Source organism: Rattus norvegicus, chromosome 14 (assembly GCF_021556685.1).
Source record: "Rattus norvegicus strain SHRSP/BbbUtx chromosome 14, alternate assembly SHRSP_T2T, whole genome shotgun sequence".
Lineage (NCBI taxonomy): Eukaryota > Metazoa > Chordata > Mammalia > Rodentia > Muridae > Rattus > Rattus norvegicus.
The window spans coordinates 71,025,283-71,042,755 of record NC_141547.1 but is presented as its reverse complement, the minus strand read 5'-3'; the positions used below and the strand labels follow the sequence as shown (position 1 = coordinate 71,042,755).

Below are 17,473 nucleotides of genomic sequence, written 5' to 3'. Positions count from 1 at the left end.
TCGAGGCATCTGGCTTCTGCTACACCGTCAATATTGGATCCTCACTGGGACTCCTCTCAGATGCCCTGCTGTTGCCCTGTGTCATGGAGATCCTGCAGCTTTGGTTCTGCAGGACTAGCCCCTTCAAATGCTCCAACAGTTTATAGATGGGGTAGAGGTTAGGGTGGGCAAAGTTCTGGATCTGGGCCTAGCCAGTAGCTGAGTTGGTCAGCCCACCCGCTCTCCGGCACTGTCCCAGCTAGCTCCCCATTGCCACTACTGAAGGACAGGGCCAGCTCTCCTGCCCCCTTTTATGTGACTTGCTACCCATGTGTGTATTCTGTCTCAGAGAAGTTGGTGGGCAGAGAGCCTGCTTCACACAGGTATTATCACTGGATATTAAATCCAATCTTGAGACTTCTCATCATTGTGGGCAGATGGATTCACAGGTACTCACATCAGCAACCAGACCCACTTACTTTGGTCATTAACACAGTTTATTATTGGCACACTTAACCAGTAAAGCATACATAAAATACAGCTGTTTTATGACACACGGAGCCACTGTGTCTTTACATGTATAGAGGAACATATTAATATGCAAATGGAAAAATTAGTTCTCTTATAAAGTTTCACATAAATACGCTGAACTTGCCCCAAAAGAAACAGTCCCCATGAAAGAAACAGGTGAAGGATTTACAAAATATTACACAGGAAATATAGCATTAAAAAAAAAAACCCACCAAAACTCAGTCAACTAAGATACAATTAAAATAAGAAGAAATAAAATGTTTCAGATTTATTAAACTTCCCACAAAATTAATGGATTACATGGCTTGAAAATATTTGGACCCACAGCAAGTTTACAAATGCATACATTTCTCAGGGTCCATTTGTCTTTGTGTACATAATAAAATCTACCCATATATCTTTGATGATTCCTTGTTTCAGTACTTGGCCTAAATTGAAACAACTCAGATTCAAGAACCAATTAGGTGCAGCTTGTCAGAAAGTCACCTAGCAGTGTTTTCTTAAAGATCTTGCCACATGGAAAACCAGTGGAGAGTGGAGGGGTTGGGAGAAGTACCTTTAAGTTACTTTCCCAAAACTGATATTTTTCTTTTCTTTTTCTTTTTCTTTCTTTTTTACTGAAACAAGAAACTCTCAAATGCAAGTCAAAAAGCAGAAAATATTTTACAATATTAAAAAGTCATCTGTAGTTGGGGTCGGCATGTTACTGAGATCCTGAGCACGTTTAGACAGCATGGCCTTCGTAGGGTGCATGGACAGGATGTTCAACACATGAGGGAGGTAAGACCGTGCCAGGAGGTGCATGAGCCTCTGCTGCTTCTAATTACCATCAGGGACAGTGTCTATATTTCTTGTGAAGGCCTCCAAAGAGAGGCCATGGAGGCTCATTTGAACGAACGATCCTCTCAATTAAAAAGGGAAAAAATTGCAAGAAAGAAAATCAGGTCATTATATTTAGAAATAGATGTTTGCATGGAAACGTTTTGCTTGTGTGTTTTAAATTTCATCTCTTTTCTCTCCTGATAGTAGAGATTTGCGACTGGAATTCTACCCCACGGGGCCTATGGACAGCGAAATCAGGAGCCAGTAGCCCATCTTACTGGGAAGCCTGGGGTGGGGGGTTTTCTGATTTGGTCTCTTGCGTGGCGGGAGGTTTACTGTTCCACGGGCTGTTGTTCCCCAGGGCAGGTGAATTGTTGAAGTCTTCCTCGTCGTCCATGCCGTTGGCCGCATCATACTGCGTGTTTTCTAATCTAGTGATTAGCCTTTCGTCCTCGTCCCCAAACTCACCTCCCATCAGAGTTGGCTCTCCTACCACCATCACATCCTGTGAACAGCAGCTGACATTATTACAGGGAAACCTTAGGGGAGAGAAGCTCAGCTTAAAACAACAGTGGGAGGAGCTTGGGGGACCTAGGACAGACACACTCTGTGCACTGCACAACAGGGTCAAGTCTCAATGTCGGGGGTGGGCCGAGACGCATATTGGATTTCTACAGGAAATAAACATCGCCTCCTGATGTGTAACAACCACGCGAGTTTATGTCCTTAGTGCGCAGCCTGACACCGGAGAACGAGCAATGCTAGCAATCTGCAGAAATAAAAAAATGGATTTTTCAAAATTAAAAAAATCCACGCTTTGAACTTGCTGACCCGGGGCACTTTTGAGAGGGCTATGGAACCTTTTTGGCAATACTTCCAAAAAATGCCATCTCCAATGAGGGTTTGTGAGTGGCCCTTCAACTTGCAGTGAGTTTACACTGGGGTAGGTAAGGTACCATTCTGCAATACCCATACGACTCAATTCAAATAATACTCGCTCTGTCCCCAGGATGATATACACTTTAATTGAAGACAGAATCCCTCTCTTCTCTACTCTGCCAGGTCCTTTTATGCAGCCAATATCCTTGACATTCTGCTACTTAATTATGGTAATTAATTTAGGTAAAGTTTTCGATAAAAACAATGTTCACACTGATTTGACAATTTGCATAGCTAATTAAGTCATTAGCAAAAACCTGCTGATTGCCAACAAGCCCTGAATTTACCATCTGTTATTTCATGGTGCCTGTCACCTATCTCCGCACAGGCAACCCTGTTACCAATCTGGGCAGTAAAGAGAACCAGTCCATCCAGCTGGTACCAGAAGAGAAAGATGAAGAGCGAGCTAATTATAATTACTCCAGTGGAGCTGGTAGTCAGCAGGGATGGGGGCATGCAGGAAGAATCCAAGTAATCACTCCTTTAAGTACAAATTGTCCTTCCATGCAAACAAGAAAGCCACCTACTGTAGCTGGGAGCTCCAGTAGAAGCCCCAGCTGGAAAAGCCCAAGGCCAGAGTCAGGGTAAGGAGACACACAAGACAGAACTCCAGCTTCTCTGTTCAAATGGGGGATTGGTTATACAGGGATGACCTGGGTGTGGGACAGGCTGTCAGGTAGATTCTTCCGAGTAGAATCTGAGCAGCATTTACTTAAAGGTTCCGGGCCTAAAGACGGTGAATTGTTCTCAGCCTTAGAAAGCAGGAAGCAAGCAAGCAAACAAGCTAACAAAAAAACCCCGACTTGCTAGACCAGCTGCATTGGAGTGGTAGGAGTGTAGCCCTCCGAAGGGAACTAATTCAGTAAAATGTTTGACCACTGGGCATTTTTTTAAACCCTGGGGAGCTTTTCCTACTGTCTGGAGAAGAGAGCAACATGAATACCAATTAAATATGAGCTAGAACTATGAAGGTGCTCATTGAACAAACCCTGTACTAATTCTCACCTGGTCTATTCTGGGATGAAAACCCTTGTTTCATTTACTCCTTCCCTGACCCCTTCTTTATTTGAATGAGATGATAAACAAGTTCCCACACTATATTTTCTGACTAGTCATTCTTGTGAACTGGTAAAATTGATTTTAAGGAGAAATAACCCAGATGGAGTAAATGTATAAAATGTGAGCTTGGCTAACTCAGCAATCAAGGTTCTAGTAAGAGATACTGGCCAGATACTGAACTGATGCTTTCCAGAAAGTGTTTACTAGGTAATGAAGAGCCGGAAATGACACTGACATTTAAGGATACTCATGAGGACTCCTTAAGATGGGATGCAAAATAGACACTGCCCTTCCGATGGGGAAGAGGGACCACGTGATTTTAGATGGAACGTAGACACCACACAGACTTGTGAACATTATTCAGTTAGCCGAGAGGCCACCATCTCACTCACTGGAGTTTGAAGATAAAAAGTGTCACTTAGGTACAGGCAATTAGAAGGCTTTACTTATGGTGACGAACGGGAGGAGGTAGAAGGAGCAGGGAAGGAAAGATTGGCTGTGCACAGCATTCGGGTTAATGGACACGCTTGGGAGGCTTTGGGGACCATGCATGGAATGACAGCTAGCAGGAGCAGGCCATCTGACCAACCACGTGGGTCTGTGTTAGTACTGTGATTCCAAGGCCATCGGGAGAAGCTGAAAGAGGATGAAGAAGGAAAGGGTGGTTTGAAAGAGCAGAGGAGAAACGTCAGAAGTAGTCAAATTAAGTGTGACTTGAGAAGGAAAGTCCCCAGCGCTGCAGATGTGTCCTCTGCATTAGAAAAATGACATTCATGCAAGAAAAACAATAGGCATGTAGTGGTCTGCATCACTCTAGTGGGGCTCTGGAGGAGGCTTGTAATCTGTGGAGGACAGCTCCACCACACCCCCACACTAGCAACTGCTGGAAAAGATGCCCAGGCATAGGCATTTGTAAACATTCTAAGTTTATGAGAGATGCTATATTGGCTTTATTGGTTGCTTTTAAAAGTATTTTCATTAGGAACAAAATTCTCTGTGTGCGTATGTGCACACACGCATGACTTAATTAATAGGAGGCTAGCTACAAGAAGACTAAGAACTTTAAACTTTATGTGCACGTCGATACTTGAGGCCACTTACAGAGTTATATGAACACTTCTATTTGGTTCCTTTCACACCTTTACAACAGGCCAGGAATGCTATGCTCTGACCGTGTCTATTTGTCACAAATAGAGTAGAGATTCACACAAATTAAGTAGAGATGTTGTATAGTACAGGCTGCTGCTAGCCAGGGGATGCAAGTCCCCACCCCCACGTCCTGGAAATCCCAGTTCGGTAGTAAGAGTGAATTTCCTTCCCATCTCCATTCTTTGTGACCCACTTAAGGGTATGGGGATCCATCTGAGAGTAGCCCACATACCCTTGTTTCCCACGAGGCTGACCTCTGCTCCAGAGCTGGGAGCTTCGAGGTATTTTTTCCCATTTCACACCTTCTCACTAATCCCCCGTGCAAGGACCACCAACCTCTGAGGAGGACTGGAAGTGACTCCTTTCAGGGCCCCTCAATGCTTCTCCTTAAATTGGCCAGAAGGGGTCACTGCTGTTGAATGACACAGGTCTCCATCCCTCCCAGGGTTGAGGCTGCAGTTCGGGATGGCTCCTAGCCCCTGCTCATGAAGTGAGAAGCAGAATCCAAGGATTAAACCCTAGTCCTGGCCACACACACACACACACACACACGCACGCACGCACGCACGCACGCACGCACGCACGCACGCACGCACAATACACTGCTGCTGCAGAATCTATGCAGGCCAGGGCTGTGGTCACTGGCCAGGCAGTTGATGCCTGCAGGTCATTTCTATTCAAACGATAAGATGATGTTGATTCAGTAAAAAATGGTTAAAAAGCTGTGGTCACTATTATTTAAAATTCATCGAACCTGAAGACACTTTAGAGTCTGCATAGTCATAACTTGCTTCTCTTCCTTGCTTCTTTTGGTCATCTGTAAGTTCTATTTAATGTAAATACCTTAAGATGCATGGGACAGGGACAGTCACCTTTCTGTTTAGTGGTGCCTTGCTCGCACACAATCCACACTCATGAATATTCCCCAATGTAGCAATCCCCTATTCAAAAGCACTTGTTGACTTGGAGGACAGGAGGATCATGGAGTAGAAAAACCTATGTTTGTTAAAATTGAAATAACTCCACCCAGACTGGGGATGCCAAAATACACCAGGTACTCTTTTACTGTCAACTTTTAAACCCTTGGCAGACATCACTAATTGATGCCCTACCAAGCACTACCTGTCAGAATTCTTCTCAACATGATGCTCTGTGAATCTGGCATCAAAGAGGAAACTTCTTGGTCATGCCCAAGTTAACTCCTTAATGTCCAAGTTAGCTCCTAAATGACAATGCCTCCTTGCCTTGTTTTTTAAAATAATTTTAAATCTCAGAATTCCTAGTGCTTTTCATAGCCTTGCGCATAGTAAGAACTTAGAGAAGGCTAGTTGAGCTGACCTAAATTCCTTTGAAATACTACTTTTGAGTTCCAGAATTCTCTGATGTCCATTTTTCCTTATTTGCTAGAGGAACCTAACAAATGTTAGTTTCTAAACCTGGGGCTAAAGGAATAAATGGGCTGCCTGTGTGGACATTTTCAGTCTATTTATTTTAGGCTGGGTCCCATTTTTGTTCTCCAGTCACATTCTTGCTAGGTAGGAACAGGTATAATTCTCTGGTGCCTTATAAGAAGACACGGATATCAGATAGTCTCCGCTAACCTTTCCTCTCTGACCATCAGGTATGATGAGGGCAAAGTTCTATTCAGAAAATGAGACTGCTTAGAAACTCGTTGCGTTACTTGAGGATAATAATTCCTAGCAGTCTTAAAATTCAAATAACCCCTTTCACGTGTGGTGGCTATTATTTCTACTATCCCTGTCTCTCTAAGGCAGTGAGGATGGAAACCATGCCCTGATTTGTGGAAGACAGGGAGAAATCTGTAGACTCAGGGAATCCTTGAGCACTGGGTTTATTTTCTCGAAAGAGACTGACCAATAAGAAGTGGGCTGAAGGGCAGATTAGAGAGGCACATTGGCAAGTGGGGAGTTTCCGGAGAAAAAGTTTACTCTTGATGACAGAGGTGAAGTAGGATCAGAAGGAGGCTGGTGAGGACAAGAGATAGAGGGTGGAGAGGGTAAGGAAGCCAGAATAAGAGAGTGGTATGCCTCCAAAACCATAGTGTCTAGAAGTCATAGTGTCAAGGAAGGGTCTGGATTCAACAGAGTCAAATGCCTGGTGACAATTATGAACATGGGCAGAGGAGCCATAAGGAATCATGGTAGGTGGTGACAGCAGGTGTTTGTAAGGACAGGAGTATTTGAAAGTGACAGTCTAACACGGTAGTGAGAATTCAGAAGCAGGAAAGGCCATGGTTCAGTTTGGAAAGAATCAACCAGTGGTGAAGAAGGCCGTGCAGTCTACTCTCTTTGGACACTACTTTTAACACTCAGTTTTAAGGTTCCATACAGTGTGCTCCCCACCCTGCAAGTAGCCTTTGTTCAGGCCCATAAATAAAAGCAAGAGGTTAAGGGTCAAAAGAAGTGAGATCAAACCAGAGGCTGGCTCTTCATGGGCTAATGATGTGTCAGACAAAAGTTTACAGAGTCATACTTGTAGTGGCTGCAAGCTAATTACCTGGCTCTTAAATAAGAGGGGAGTCCCATGCTGGGAAGACCTAGGCAAATTACAGTACGGGGCCAGAGCTCAGGGGACCAGTTTCCAGGGGCATACTGGGTCTCCAAGGCTGCAGCTGAGAGGCCTTAATATGCCACCAGGCATGCTGTTAAGTGATGCTTTAATTAAACCTTGAGTGCCATATCTCCTGTCAGTGACTCTGATGGCTTTTTAATTCAGGTCCCATCACAGCACGGACTCCTAATATTCCCTTCCGTATTCCTGGTTTGCAGGGGACGTTACCATGGCAGTCTCCTTACCTCCTGGCCCATCCTACCCTTTCCTTACCCTGCCCCTCCTCCCATCTCTAAACTACCCAGAACCTATCTTTTTCCTTTAAGTTCAGAGAGAAATCCCAGCCCCCCCACCCCGAGTTGGGTGAAGAGGAAAGGCAAGGCTTTAGGCCTAAAAGCAAAGTGAGACTTACAGGTACCTGAGTGGACAGGCTCAGGCTCGCGGCTGTGGTCTTCTTCTTGCTGCCGGCGCTGTTGGTTGTGTTCCCAGCACTGCTGTTGGACGTGCTGCTCGTGGAGTTTTTTCGTTTTCTCCTTTTGGTTGTCGGTTGCCTTGTGGGTTCTGCTGTAATAGGGAAAAGGGAAGAGGAATGGGCTCTAGGGAAAGAGTCTGAGGCAGCCCCGAGCATACTGTCCCTCCAATGACGTTCTTTATACACATTGAAAGGGGAACTATTTAAAACGTCCCCATTTTGTATAACCTAAAAATAACAATAAAAGGTTGATTTATTCCTAGCACAAAATGTGTGAAACTCTTTTCTTCTGCTCGTAGCTATGACACGAATTTTATTTAATTGTTCTATCTAATTATCTATCTGTAATTCACTAATAGTGCTTCAGAAGCAAGCTACAGGTATCACTTTCATAATTGAATTTAAAATATTTTTACCAGTAGAAAAGTTGGGAACTGGCCTACTTCTTTTCTCTGTAACAAAGGAAACAAGGACCCATCATTACCTGAAAAGATGCTAGGTTTGTCAAAGAAGTAGTAACCCGGGCCAGTTGCGGGCAAAGCTTCGGGCAACATTTGTCCTACTGTATCCATGTCACATGGCTGCCTGCCAACAATCTTGGATGTCACAGCCTTGGTGAGGTTGGAGCTTCATAGCTGTGTACACATGCTGAATGATTTGGACTTTGGTCTTTAATATGTGCTGTTTATTAATGAATATTCTTAGGATGTCTCTTTACGGTCTAACTAGAAAATGAGGGAAACTAGACTTCTTCCAGAAAGGTCTACTCAGAAATAGTGAAAAACATTTTGGATTCGAATAATGGAACAACTCTTTTCTGAGAAAACGAGATTCATGGCAGTGTGTGGTGAGAATTATTAATTCAACTGACTCTGTTCGGTATTCAGATGTATCCGATGTAGTATCATGCAGACACACCCACATGCATATAATAAGTATATCTTTAGAAAGTTTTGCATATCTATGTCCCGAAGCATGTTGGAATACTCCTAGCTGCCAACCCTTCCTGACAAATGAATCATCATCTTGCGATGATGGCCCTTCTTCCAGAACCTCTGGGAGCATGTTCGTAAAGACTGAGGAACAAGAGCATACCTGGCGGTGCCACCATCCGCTGCCACTTCTGAAACAGACAGGTCTTCAGGCAGTCCCGGGGACTGAGGTTGTAGGTTTTGTGTCTCGACATCAGTTCCTGCATTGGCTCCAGTATTACACACAACTGCAAGGAATGCAAAGTCACTGGTGTTTTGCTACTTGATCATATTAATTACAATAATAATTCTAACAGCTGGAATCTATTAGACAGCTTAAGGGGTGGGTTTTTCCCCCCTTTCTTTTCCTGGTTTTGATTTCTCTTTGTAAGTTGGAAGGGAATGAAATATTACCCATACTTGATTATACCCACTTAAAGTAGTATCATTTATAACATGGTATTACAGCTGAATGTGATTTACACACACACATGCACACACACACACACACACACACACACACACACACACACACTTTCCTGTACAGACTTGTTGAATACAGACAGCTCTGGGATGAGTTCAGGGGCCTTTCCCTGGTTAAGTAGAGCTGCCTTCTGTGGAGTTTACTGCTCTGCTTTCTGCTCTGGCTTCAGGCTGCTCTTCCTGTTTGTATAACCTCACACTGTGAGCTTCAGTGCTGGTTTACACAGGTTATCTGGTGGGGAAATGGGCCATTTCAACTTTGCAGAACCAGATGATGCTTCTTGATGCTGATTCTCATAAAGGCAGGTGATGAGCACTATACACGTTTTATTCATGTGGTTGCTTTTATTTCTATTTTACCCATTCAGTTCATGTGAAGGGCACATATTTGTAGACTGCACGGTTAGTCACCTTGTCAGCTCCTTTGTTTAACTTTGTTTCAGCTTTACTTTGGCCCAAGATTTCTAATGACAAAGATTGAATTAAATGAAAAGACAAAATCATTTAGGGTGACCTTAGACTTTTCTGGAGTCCTTTGGGTCAGAACATCACTGCATGGAGAACGTTCTACCTATTAGGACAAAATCTGAGACTTGGAACAAATCATCAATCACACTTGAGGTCTACAGTTGCAAATGTTGCCCTGTGGCTGCCCTTGTGCAATGCATGGTTGCCTTAGGAGAGGCATATGTGCAGTCCCTAAGTTTTGGCTTCTGTTTGGCTTCCATACTGTTCCTCGCCCTGTACATCAGCCCTCATCTTCAGCATCTCCCTTAGATACTTTCTGTTCCCTGACTGGTATCTTCTTCCTGTGGTTAATGCCTGCCCCATCCTTGAAGACATAGAGAAGGATGTTACCTTGGTACCACATATCTCCCTGTGTAAACTGCAGTGTGCTGTTCCTCTGACTTTCCTATTGCAACTAGAACTTTCTGCTTCATAGACTTATGCAGCCTTCACAGCCCTCTGCTTCCAAGTCTCTTCTCCATGAGGTCCTTGTGTCTTGGAATGATTTACTTTTATCCGTGTGTCCCAGTGAACAGATACATTTAAGCAGTAATTCTTAGGAAGACTATAAAACCTTTTCCAGACTCATTGAAGGAGCTGAAGGGGTTTGCGACCCCATAAGAAGAACAATATCAACCAACCAGACCCCTAGAGCTCTCAGGGACTAAACCTCCATCCCAAGAGTACCCAGAGATGGACCTATGGCTCCAGCTGCATATGTAGCAGAGGATGGCCTTGTCGGGCATCAGTGGGAGGAGAGGCCCTTGGTCCTGTCAAGGCTTGATGCCTCAGTGTAGGGGAATGCCAGAGTGCGGAGGTGTGAAGGAGTTGGTGGGTGGGAGCACCCTCAAAGAAGCAGTGGGAGATAGTGGGTTTCTGGGAGGGGGACCGGGAAAGGTGATAATATTTGAAATGTAAATAAAAAATCCAATAAAAGAAAAAAGTTTAAAAAAAAACTTTCCAGACTCAAAGGGTAGTCTAAGGAGTATGTCCATTAGAACCACGTGGTCTGACTACTGAAGACACAGACTCGGGTGCTCAGCCCCTTCTCACAGGCTGTGCACATGTGGCCCTTAATCCACATTTTAAAACTCCATACCTGCATATAGTTCTATAACTTTGCATAAAAGTTTCAAGTCCTCTGCTTCGCAGAACTGGACATCCCTGCCATGTTTCAAGCTTTTCTCGATTCTTTTCTCATTTTCTCCTCCTGCCCAAGTTCCCTCCCCAGATCTAATCAGGATCGTGATGAATGTTACCTAAAAAGATTTTACTTGTTAATGACAGAATTGCTAAATTCATTAACCCTAAGTAAGAGTCTTCTATAAACTTCTTTTAGTTTGGTTGGAAGAAGAAAGATTTTGAAAGCCACCATACATACAAAGTCCAGCACAGAAGTGAGAAAGCCTCCCTCCTTTGCCCTGGGGATTCCAACATTATAGATCCTCTAAGTAATACAACCTACAATTGCTTGCTAGATCTTCAATCTATCGAACCTTCAAATTTATTTTATGTCCCCTTTGAAACCTAAAGTGCCATTAAAGAGAAATCAACAAATCAGACATAATTCTCTTATAACTAATTCCATGTTTCTACTTAGTAAGGGACTGTATGGGTGCATTTTCCTATAAGGATTCTTTCCCAGGACTCTGAGGATATACAGAACACATGCTGTGAACCATGCCACCATGGTCTCTACTGGCATATCTGAGAGCCAATCACCCCACAGAGCAAAGCCAGATCACATTCAGGCAGACTCAGAGATGTTTGTAGTCATGACTATGGCAAGAAAAACTTTCAGAAATCCCAGGGACTGGGAAACATTTTTTTTAAAACACACACACACACACACACACACACACACACACACACACACACACACACACACACACCTGCAAGATAGAAAAGGAGAGCGTGAGAGAGCAAAAGTTTTAAAAATTTTTTTTCAGTTCATTTCTGTTTGTTCTACATGCAATCCTGATGAGTATAAAAGACACAGGTGACTGGAACTATCCAGGAAGTCTCAGTAGGGAGTGTGACTGTCATCAGGTATGTCTCCTTGGACGTGCAGCTGGACAAGCACTGGGTTTCAATTTCATCTGGAAAACAGATACCCACCTTATAAAGTGAGAATCTGAGGTAAGGTGTGTCACATGCAAGCATTCAGTGCAGCCAGCATGAGGACACGAGAGTTAGGAAGCATAACACACAAGGTAAACACCACACTTTATTTCTTGACATCAACACACATTCACTGAGGTTCCTTTCCTACTCAGCTGTCAGGACCTAGGCTTTTGTGTTGGGGACACAAAATGTGAGAATACCCTTCTGCCCCCCAAGAACATATTGTCCCTTTAAGAATGATTTAAACAGATTAAGAAATTTACCCTGGGTTGGAAGTTCAAGTGTCTCAGGAAATCACCTCCTTTTGACAAAACTATTTTTCATTACATGACAGGCTGAATGACAAAGATGACCTGCTTGAACCCAGAAAGGGTGACCAATATCAAGCAGGGTATGGATTGGGGTAGCTATACTTACCATTAGAACTTTGAACTCAGGTTTTTGTTTTTTTTTTAATTGCCTCTCCTTTCTGGATATTGGGAAATATTTTTTTTTCAGAAGCTAATCCTTAAAATCTGTGTCTTCCACTTTAATGTGAAAATATCTTTCTATCATTGTAACCTATCCCAAAGGAGACTGCATCTTTGCATGCTAATCAAGAATCCTCAGTCATTTTTTAACATTGGAGAGGTCCTGGGCTGAAGAGGCAGCCCCACCCCTTTATTCATGTATGCAAATGAGCCATCAAGTCTGCTGCGCTGATGCAGTGGCTTTGCTGGGCTGTGTGCTGTAGGTGGCAGAACTAACTCAGATAAGAGCGGGTCTCTTGAGCAGCTAGGCATCACAGCAAAACCCTGCAACTCTTAGAATATTGGGGTAGTAGGTGTCTGTTGGGCCTAACCAACCCTTGCTCTTTCTGATGTCTCAGAATCTCTTGAGAATCTGGCTTGGAAGTTGTTGAATCTTTATGTCTGTATCATCTGCAACATCTGCAGCAGCATGCACAGAGGTCTGTAGTTTAATTTTGCCTCCTCCAGTGGTACTGTAGAATATCTCTTGGTATCCCAGGATAGGTATCCCAGTGGTACTGTGGAAAGGTTAGGGCCATCAAGGCTCAAGAGGAGACTGTGCCTTGAATATGCTTCAATATGAAACATTTCAACATGAGACTGCCCAGGCCAGGAAGGAACCTAGAGAAGGTCACTGTTGTACTCAAAGAGCTCTAAAGGTGCCACTTGGCTGATTTAGTGAGAGTGCAGGCAAGGCTTGGGCTGCAGATTCCATTCTGACTTCCTGGATTCCTGACAAGGTGGATTTGCTGAATGAACAGACGCATGGATGGATGGGTCAGATTGAGAAGCCAGATTAACAGCTAGGAGTCATTTGTCAGTAGCAGACAAATCAGGCACAGTCCTGTGGGCTTAGAAGTGATCAATCTATCCATCCAATAAATGACTGATTGCTTCTTCAGTGCTGAATGCCTGACCCAAATGCATATGTGTGTGCTGACTGGGCAGGGAGGCTTGGTAATTCTCAAGATTTTTGCAATTTCATATTAAGAAAGAGCCTAGCAAATGTGGACAGTGTGTCACTTCTCTTTGTTTCCTTTTCATCCGATAGTTCTCTGGGAGGACTCTGGTTATCTTCAGCTGCACATACCCACTCGTCTGGCGCAGTGCATCTAGAGAGTCAAACAAAGAAGTGGTACTTGTTCGAGTTGGCCTTGAGCTAAAATAAAGCTGGTGTCCTGAAGTCAGCATGTGGTTGTCCCTATCTGCCACCAACATTCAAATCCTATCCTTTTTGAACAATACCTGAGTTTGACTCACCTATATTTTTTTAACATCTACTTTTGGGCTATGTATGTATAGGTTTTGTGTGTGTGTGTGTGTGTGTGTGTGTGTGTGTGTGTTTGTGTCTGTGTCTGTCTGTCTATGGGTGAGTGCATGTATATTGTTCTGTGGCTGATATGACAGAGGATAACCTCAGCTATAGTCCCTCACCTTCCATTTTTGTCTGAAGCTTGATCTCCTTGTTGTTGGTTATTGTGTAGGCCATGCCAGCTGGTTTATGAGCTTTCCCTACCCCTTTTTCAACATAAGAGCACTGAACTTCAAATTAATTAATTAATTAATTATTGTGTGTGTCTTCTGAGTCACTGTACTTGTGTAGAGGTCAGAAGACAACTTGTTGGGGTTGGTTCTTCCCTTTGTTATCTGTGTTCTGGGTGATTAGGCTTGGTTGGATGCAATTTACACATCAACTTATCTCACTGGCCCCACATTGAACTCTTTTTTGTGGGTTCTAGTGATTCAAACACATTTTCCCCTTAGTATGACAAGTGAGTTACCCAGTGAGCCAGCTCCCTAGCTCCCATCTACTTTTTATATCCAGGTCTTTTCAAGGACTCAGGTAGACATCTTGCTCACATCCTCTCGTAGGTTCTTTCCTTATCTAATCCTTTCCTCTGTTCCATCCAGCCATCAAAACAGGATGTTGAGAAATGATGTTCTCTGTGCCATATCTCGCCATCTTTCTTCCAAAACCCCTTTTGTGTTCTATAACAATGACGAGCAGTTGGACCAAATTCCTTTGATGCACAGACCCAAAGCTACCTGTTACCTTGACCTTCTGAGGATGTATGTTGACTCTTATTCTGAACAGTACAATTCCAAGGAGTCAGATTGCAAATGACTTGTCATGGCTCTGTGGCAGTCTAGGAGCAGAAGCAGATCACCACTCAATTCACTGCTTCTTTCATTGACAAAGATTTGCTCTTAAAAACAAAAAGACATCAGATGAACTAGACAAGGCACCTAGTGACACAGTTGTTTTGTGATGAAGAAATATTTTTCTCTTGCTGCAGACCAGTAAGGGTTTGTTGTTGATCCTAGTTCTGCTTTGAAAACTACACCTGACTCACATCAGTCTGCACTTCGAATATCATGGAAGGTCCAACTCAAATCTCACCTGTATCTGAGAATCTCTACTGCAAGAGTCTCCTTTGACTCTCTGACACTTTTTATTAATCTCTATAATTCCAGCATTACATCGACACTGGGGATTTCTTGTGGACTTTTCATACCCTTCTTTATGGGAGGGTATGTTTTACTTTTCTTTTTATTTAACACAGTAAAAGGCATACTCAAATATTTGTTGAGTCATAACTTAGAAATAGCCACAGAGTGCCTGCTCTACGTCTCTTCCTGGAATGTGTACCTTCACGTGCTAATTCTATCATTAACCTTGATCACCTCTTGGCCCACTTTTACAGGTGAGGAAATTCAGACCCAGAGCTGGCAAGTCATCCAGAGCTAATGAGGAAGGCTATGACTATTTCAATGCAGCTAAGGTAAAAACATAGCAGAGCCTTCTGAAGGGCAGGGGAAAGGTTTGGTTGAGTTTGTCTGGCTCTATCACTGCACTATTAACTCTTTTTTTTTCCCGGAGCTGGAGACAGAACCCAGGGCCTTGCGCTTGCTAGGCAAGTGCTCTACCACTGAGCTAAATCCCCAACCCCCACTATTAACTCTTAACTGATGTTCTGTTTACCTGTGGGAACAGGACACAAATGGCTAAAATGCTGGTAAGAAATAGAGTCCAAAGTCTTTCTCCATCTTTGTCTAGTTCTTGCATGTATGTATTTCAGACCTTAGACTCAGATTCATCTGGGTCAAACCCCTCCCATCTGCCATTTGCTGTCTCTTCTTTCCCAAGAACTTTAGACTCCTTGAATCTGTTTCCTCATCTACAACTGGGGATAAGTGATGTTCATAGCAGATGGCTTGAAAGAGTTGTGGCAAGCTCTTGTTGCAGAGCCAGACACAGACCAGTACTCAAAAGATAGACATCAGTGTTTTGAAGAATTCTCTGTGCATATCCCCTTTGAGGCAGAGGAATGATACACCCTGGACCTGGCAAGCTATTCTGTGAAGCTAATCACATGGTCTCTCTGGACTTAGAGGGTCCCGGTGAATAACCCCCAAGGGGTGTTAATCAGGCACTTGACATTTTACAAGCCAAGGCCTAAAAATCAGTCCTGTGGAGAACTCAGCCATAGATATAGAAGGTTGAAATCCACAAATCTCAGTTCTTATTCCTACCAACTCTTTCCTCCTGCAAAACCAAGACTCATAGATCTAGCAAGAAGGTGTTGAGAGCCATTATGGAATATTCTTCAATAAGTTGCTCCTAAATGGGAAACACAGTATTAAATAAGATATCAGAAGAAGATAATGTATGGAAAATTTCAAAGAGGCAGAACAAAGCTGAGAGAAAGCAGGCAGTTGCCCATCAGCAGCAGATGAGCAGCCACTCATCACCACACCCTCTCTGCCCAGAGAGGAAAAACAAGCCAGCAGAGGAAATAGCTCTGCCTTCCAAGAGATGCAATTCCAAACATCAGATTATGATTCGAGTTTATTTCCTGATAGGATTAAAGGCAGATTGGTTGTCAAATTCAAAATATCCCTCTTTTTATCTGAAGCTTTGACCAGGAGAGCCTTTGCCTGTTTTCAATTGTTTTTTAAATTGATTATTCATGCATGTTATCTTATCCAATGGGTCCTTCAGACTGGGGGCCACTGCTATTAAGGAAAGATAGTGGTAGTGGCTGCTTTGATAGACAGCAGTCACCATTCTGTGCTTAAAGGGACCATTGTATATTTTTTTCTCCCCACAGCTACCAGACCCAAAATTTTAATATTTATTCTTTGATCTCACTTTAAAAGCTGCTACCACTTGACCACCCTGATGGAGTCTCCAGTTCAGCCAGAGAAGATGTGACCTGGCTGCTTTGCTGAACTAAGGCAGCTTCTGGAGAGACTGCATTTCCTAGACCTATGAAGCATTAGGAGTGGGCATGGGAGGGAGACTCAAGGTCCTCTTTCTTTCCCCTCCCATGGTTATAATTTATCTACAAAGGGTTTTGGCATGGACAAATCTTTCACAGTGTTGAGGTTGCCTTCCTATATGCATTTAATGCCCTCTCTTCTAGCTCTGCATCATGGACAAGGGGATAGGTCCTGCATGCTATTTACTAACTCATTTCAGTTCATGTAAGGATTGGTCTATTGGAGACCAAGGTGAGGTGTGCTCCTGGGACTTCATGTCTGAGTTATGCAGAGCATGGGCTTACAGCCACAGAGACACCCCAAGATTCTCTTAGGGAGTCTGGAGGCAACCTGTAAGCAGGGCCATGCTATTCTGAACACTGATGAAGAATCCTTGTGCTTTCAGGATGTTGATGGCTCCAGGATCTTTGGTGTTTCTGTCTTTTTACTCTATCATCCCAGAGTCTGCCTCCCTCTCCACATGTTCTTTGTCTGTATGGAACTGTGTCATCTCCTCTCATTAGAAGGACACAAGTTATTGGGTTGAGGTCACACCTGAAATCCAACAGCATTTTATGTTGAGATCCTTTAATTACATCTGCAAAGATTCCATTTTCAGGATCATGTTCTAAAGTTCCAGGTGGACATGAAAATTTGAATTTTGAACTAAGTGTGTGCTTCTCACTCTGTCTGAAGTACAGCTCTCAGCACCCAGGTCCATGACATATATACCCAGCTTCTATTAGGTAGCCTGACAGTAGCATTGCCTGCCTTTGGGCCTGTAGCCCAGGAGTGACCCTGGCAGTCTTAGGGCTGGCTCATCTTCCTCTGGCTGCTTGTCCAGGTTAGTATTATTGTTGTTAACTTTCCATTTGAAATCTCTCTTGTATATTGCTCACTATATATATTTTGATTTTTCCTGGCTGGATGTTGCTTAACATACATGGTTTAGAAGACATTCAGCAATATGTAGAAGAGTAAAGGATGGTGTTGGGGTGTATGGGGCTTCATGCATATGATATGCTAACATTGCCTTGGCTTTGAAATCTAGCACCTAATAAATGGGTGGCCATGAATAAATTCCTAAATCTCTT

General features: G+C 43.4%; 1 protein-coding gene across 18 annotated transcripts in view; it reads right to left on the bottom strand.

Annotated features, from left to right (window-relative positions):
* Positions 1-458: 458 nt before the first annotated feature.
* Ldb2 (LIM domain binding 2) overlaps positions 459-17,473 on the bottom strand; it is a 321,174-nt gene continuing 304,159 nt past the window's right edge. The window contains exons 6-9 of one of the 18 annotated variants that reach the window (XM_087582529.1): positions 8,618-8,741; positions 7,463-7,614; positions 4,816-4,958; positions 459-2,101 (exon numbers count right to left, since the gene is read on the bottom strand). In XM_087582529.1, the coding sequence (XP_087438655.1) occupies positions 4,854-4,958; positions 7,463-7,614; positions 8,618-8,741 (381 nt within the window). In that variant the 3' untranslated portion in view covers positions 459-2,101; positions 4,816-4,853. The remainder of the gene's footprint in view (positions 2,102-4,815; positions 4,959-7,462; positions 7,615-8,617; positions 8,742-17,473) is intronic. The other 17 variants (XM_087582528.1, XM_087582534.1, XM_087582532.1 and 14 more) reach the window with 17 other exon arrangements.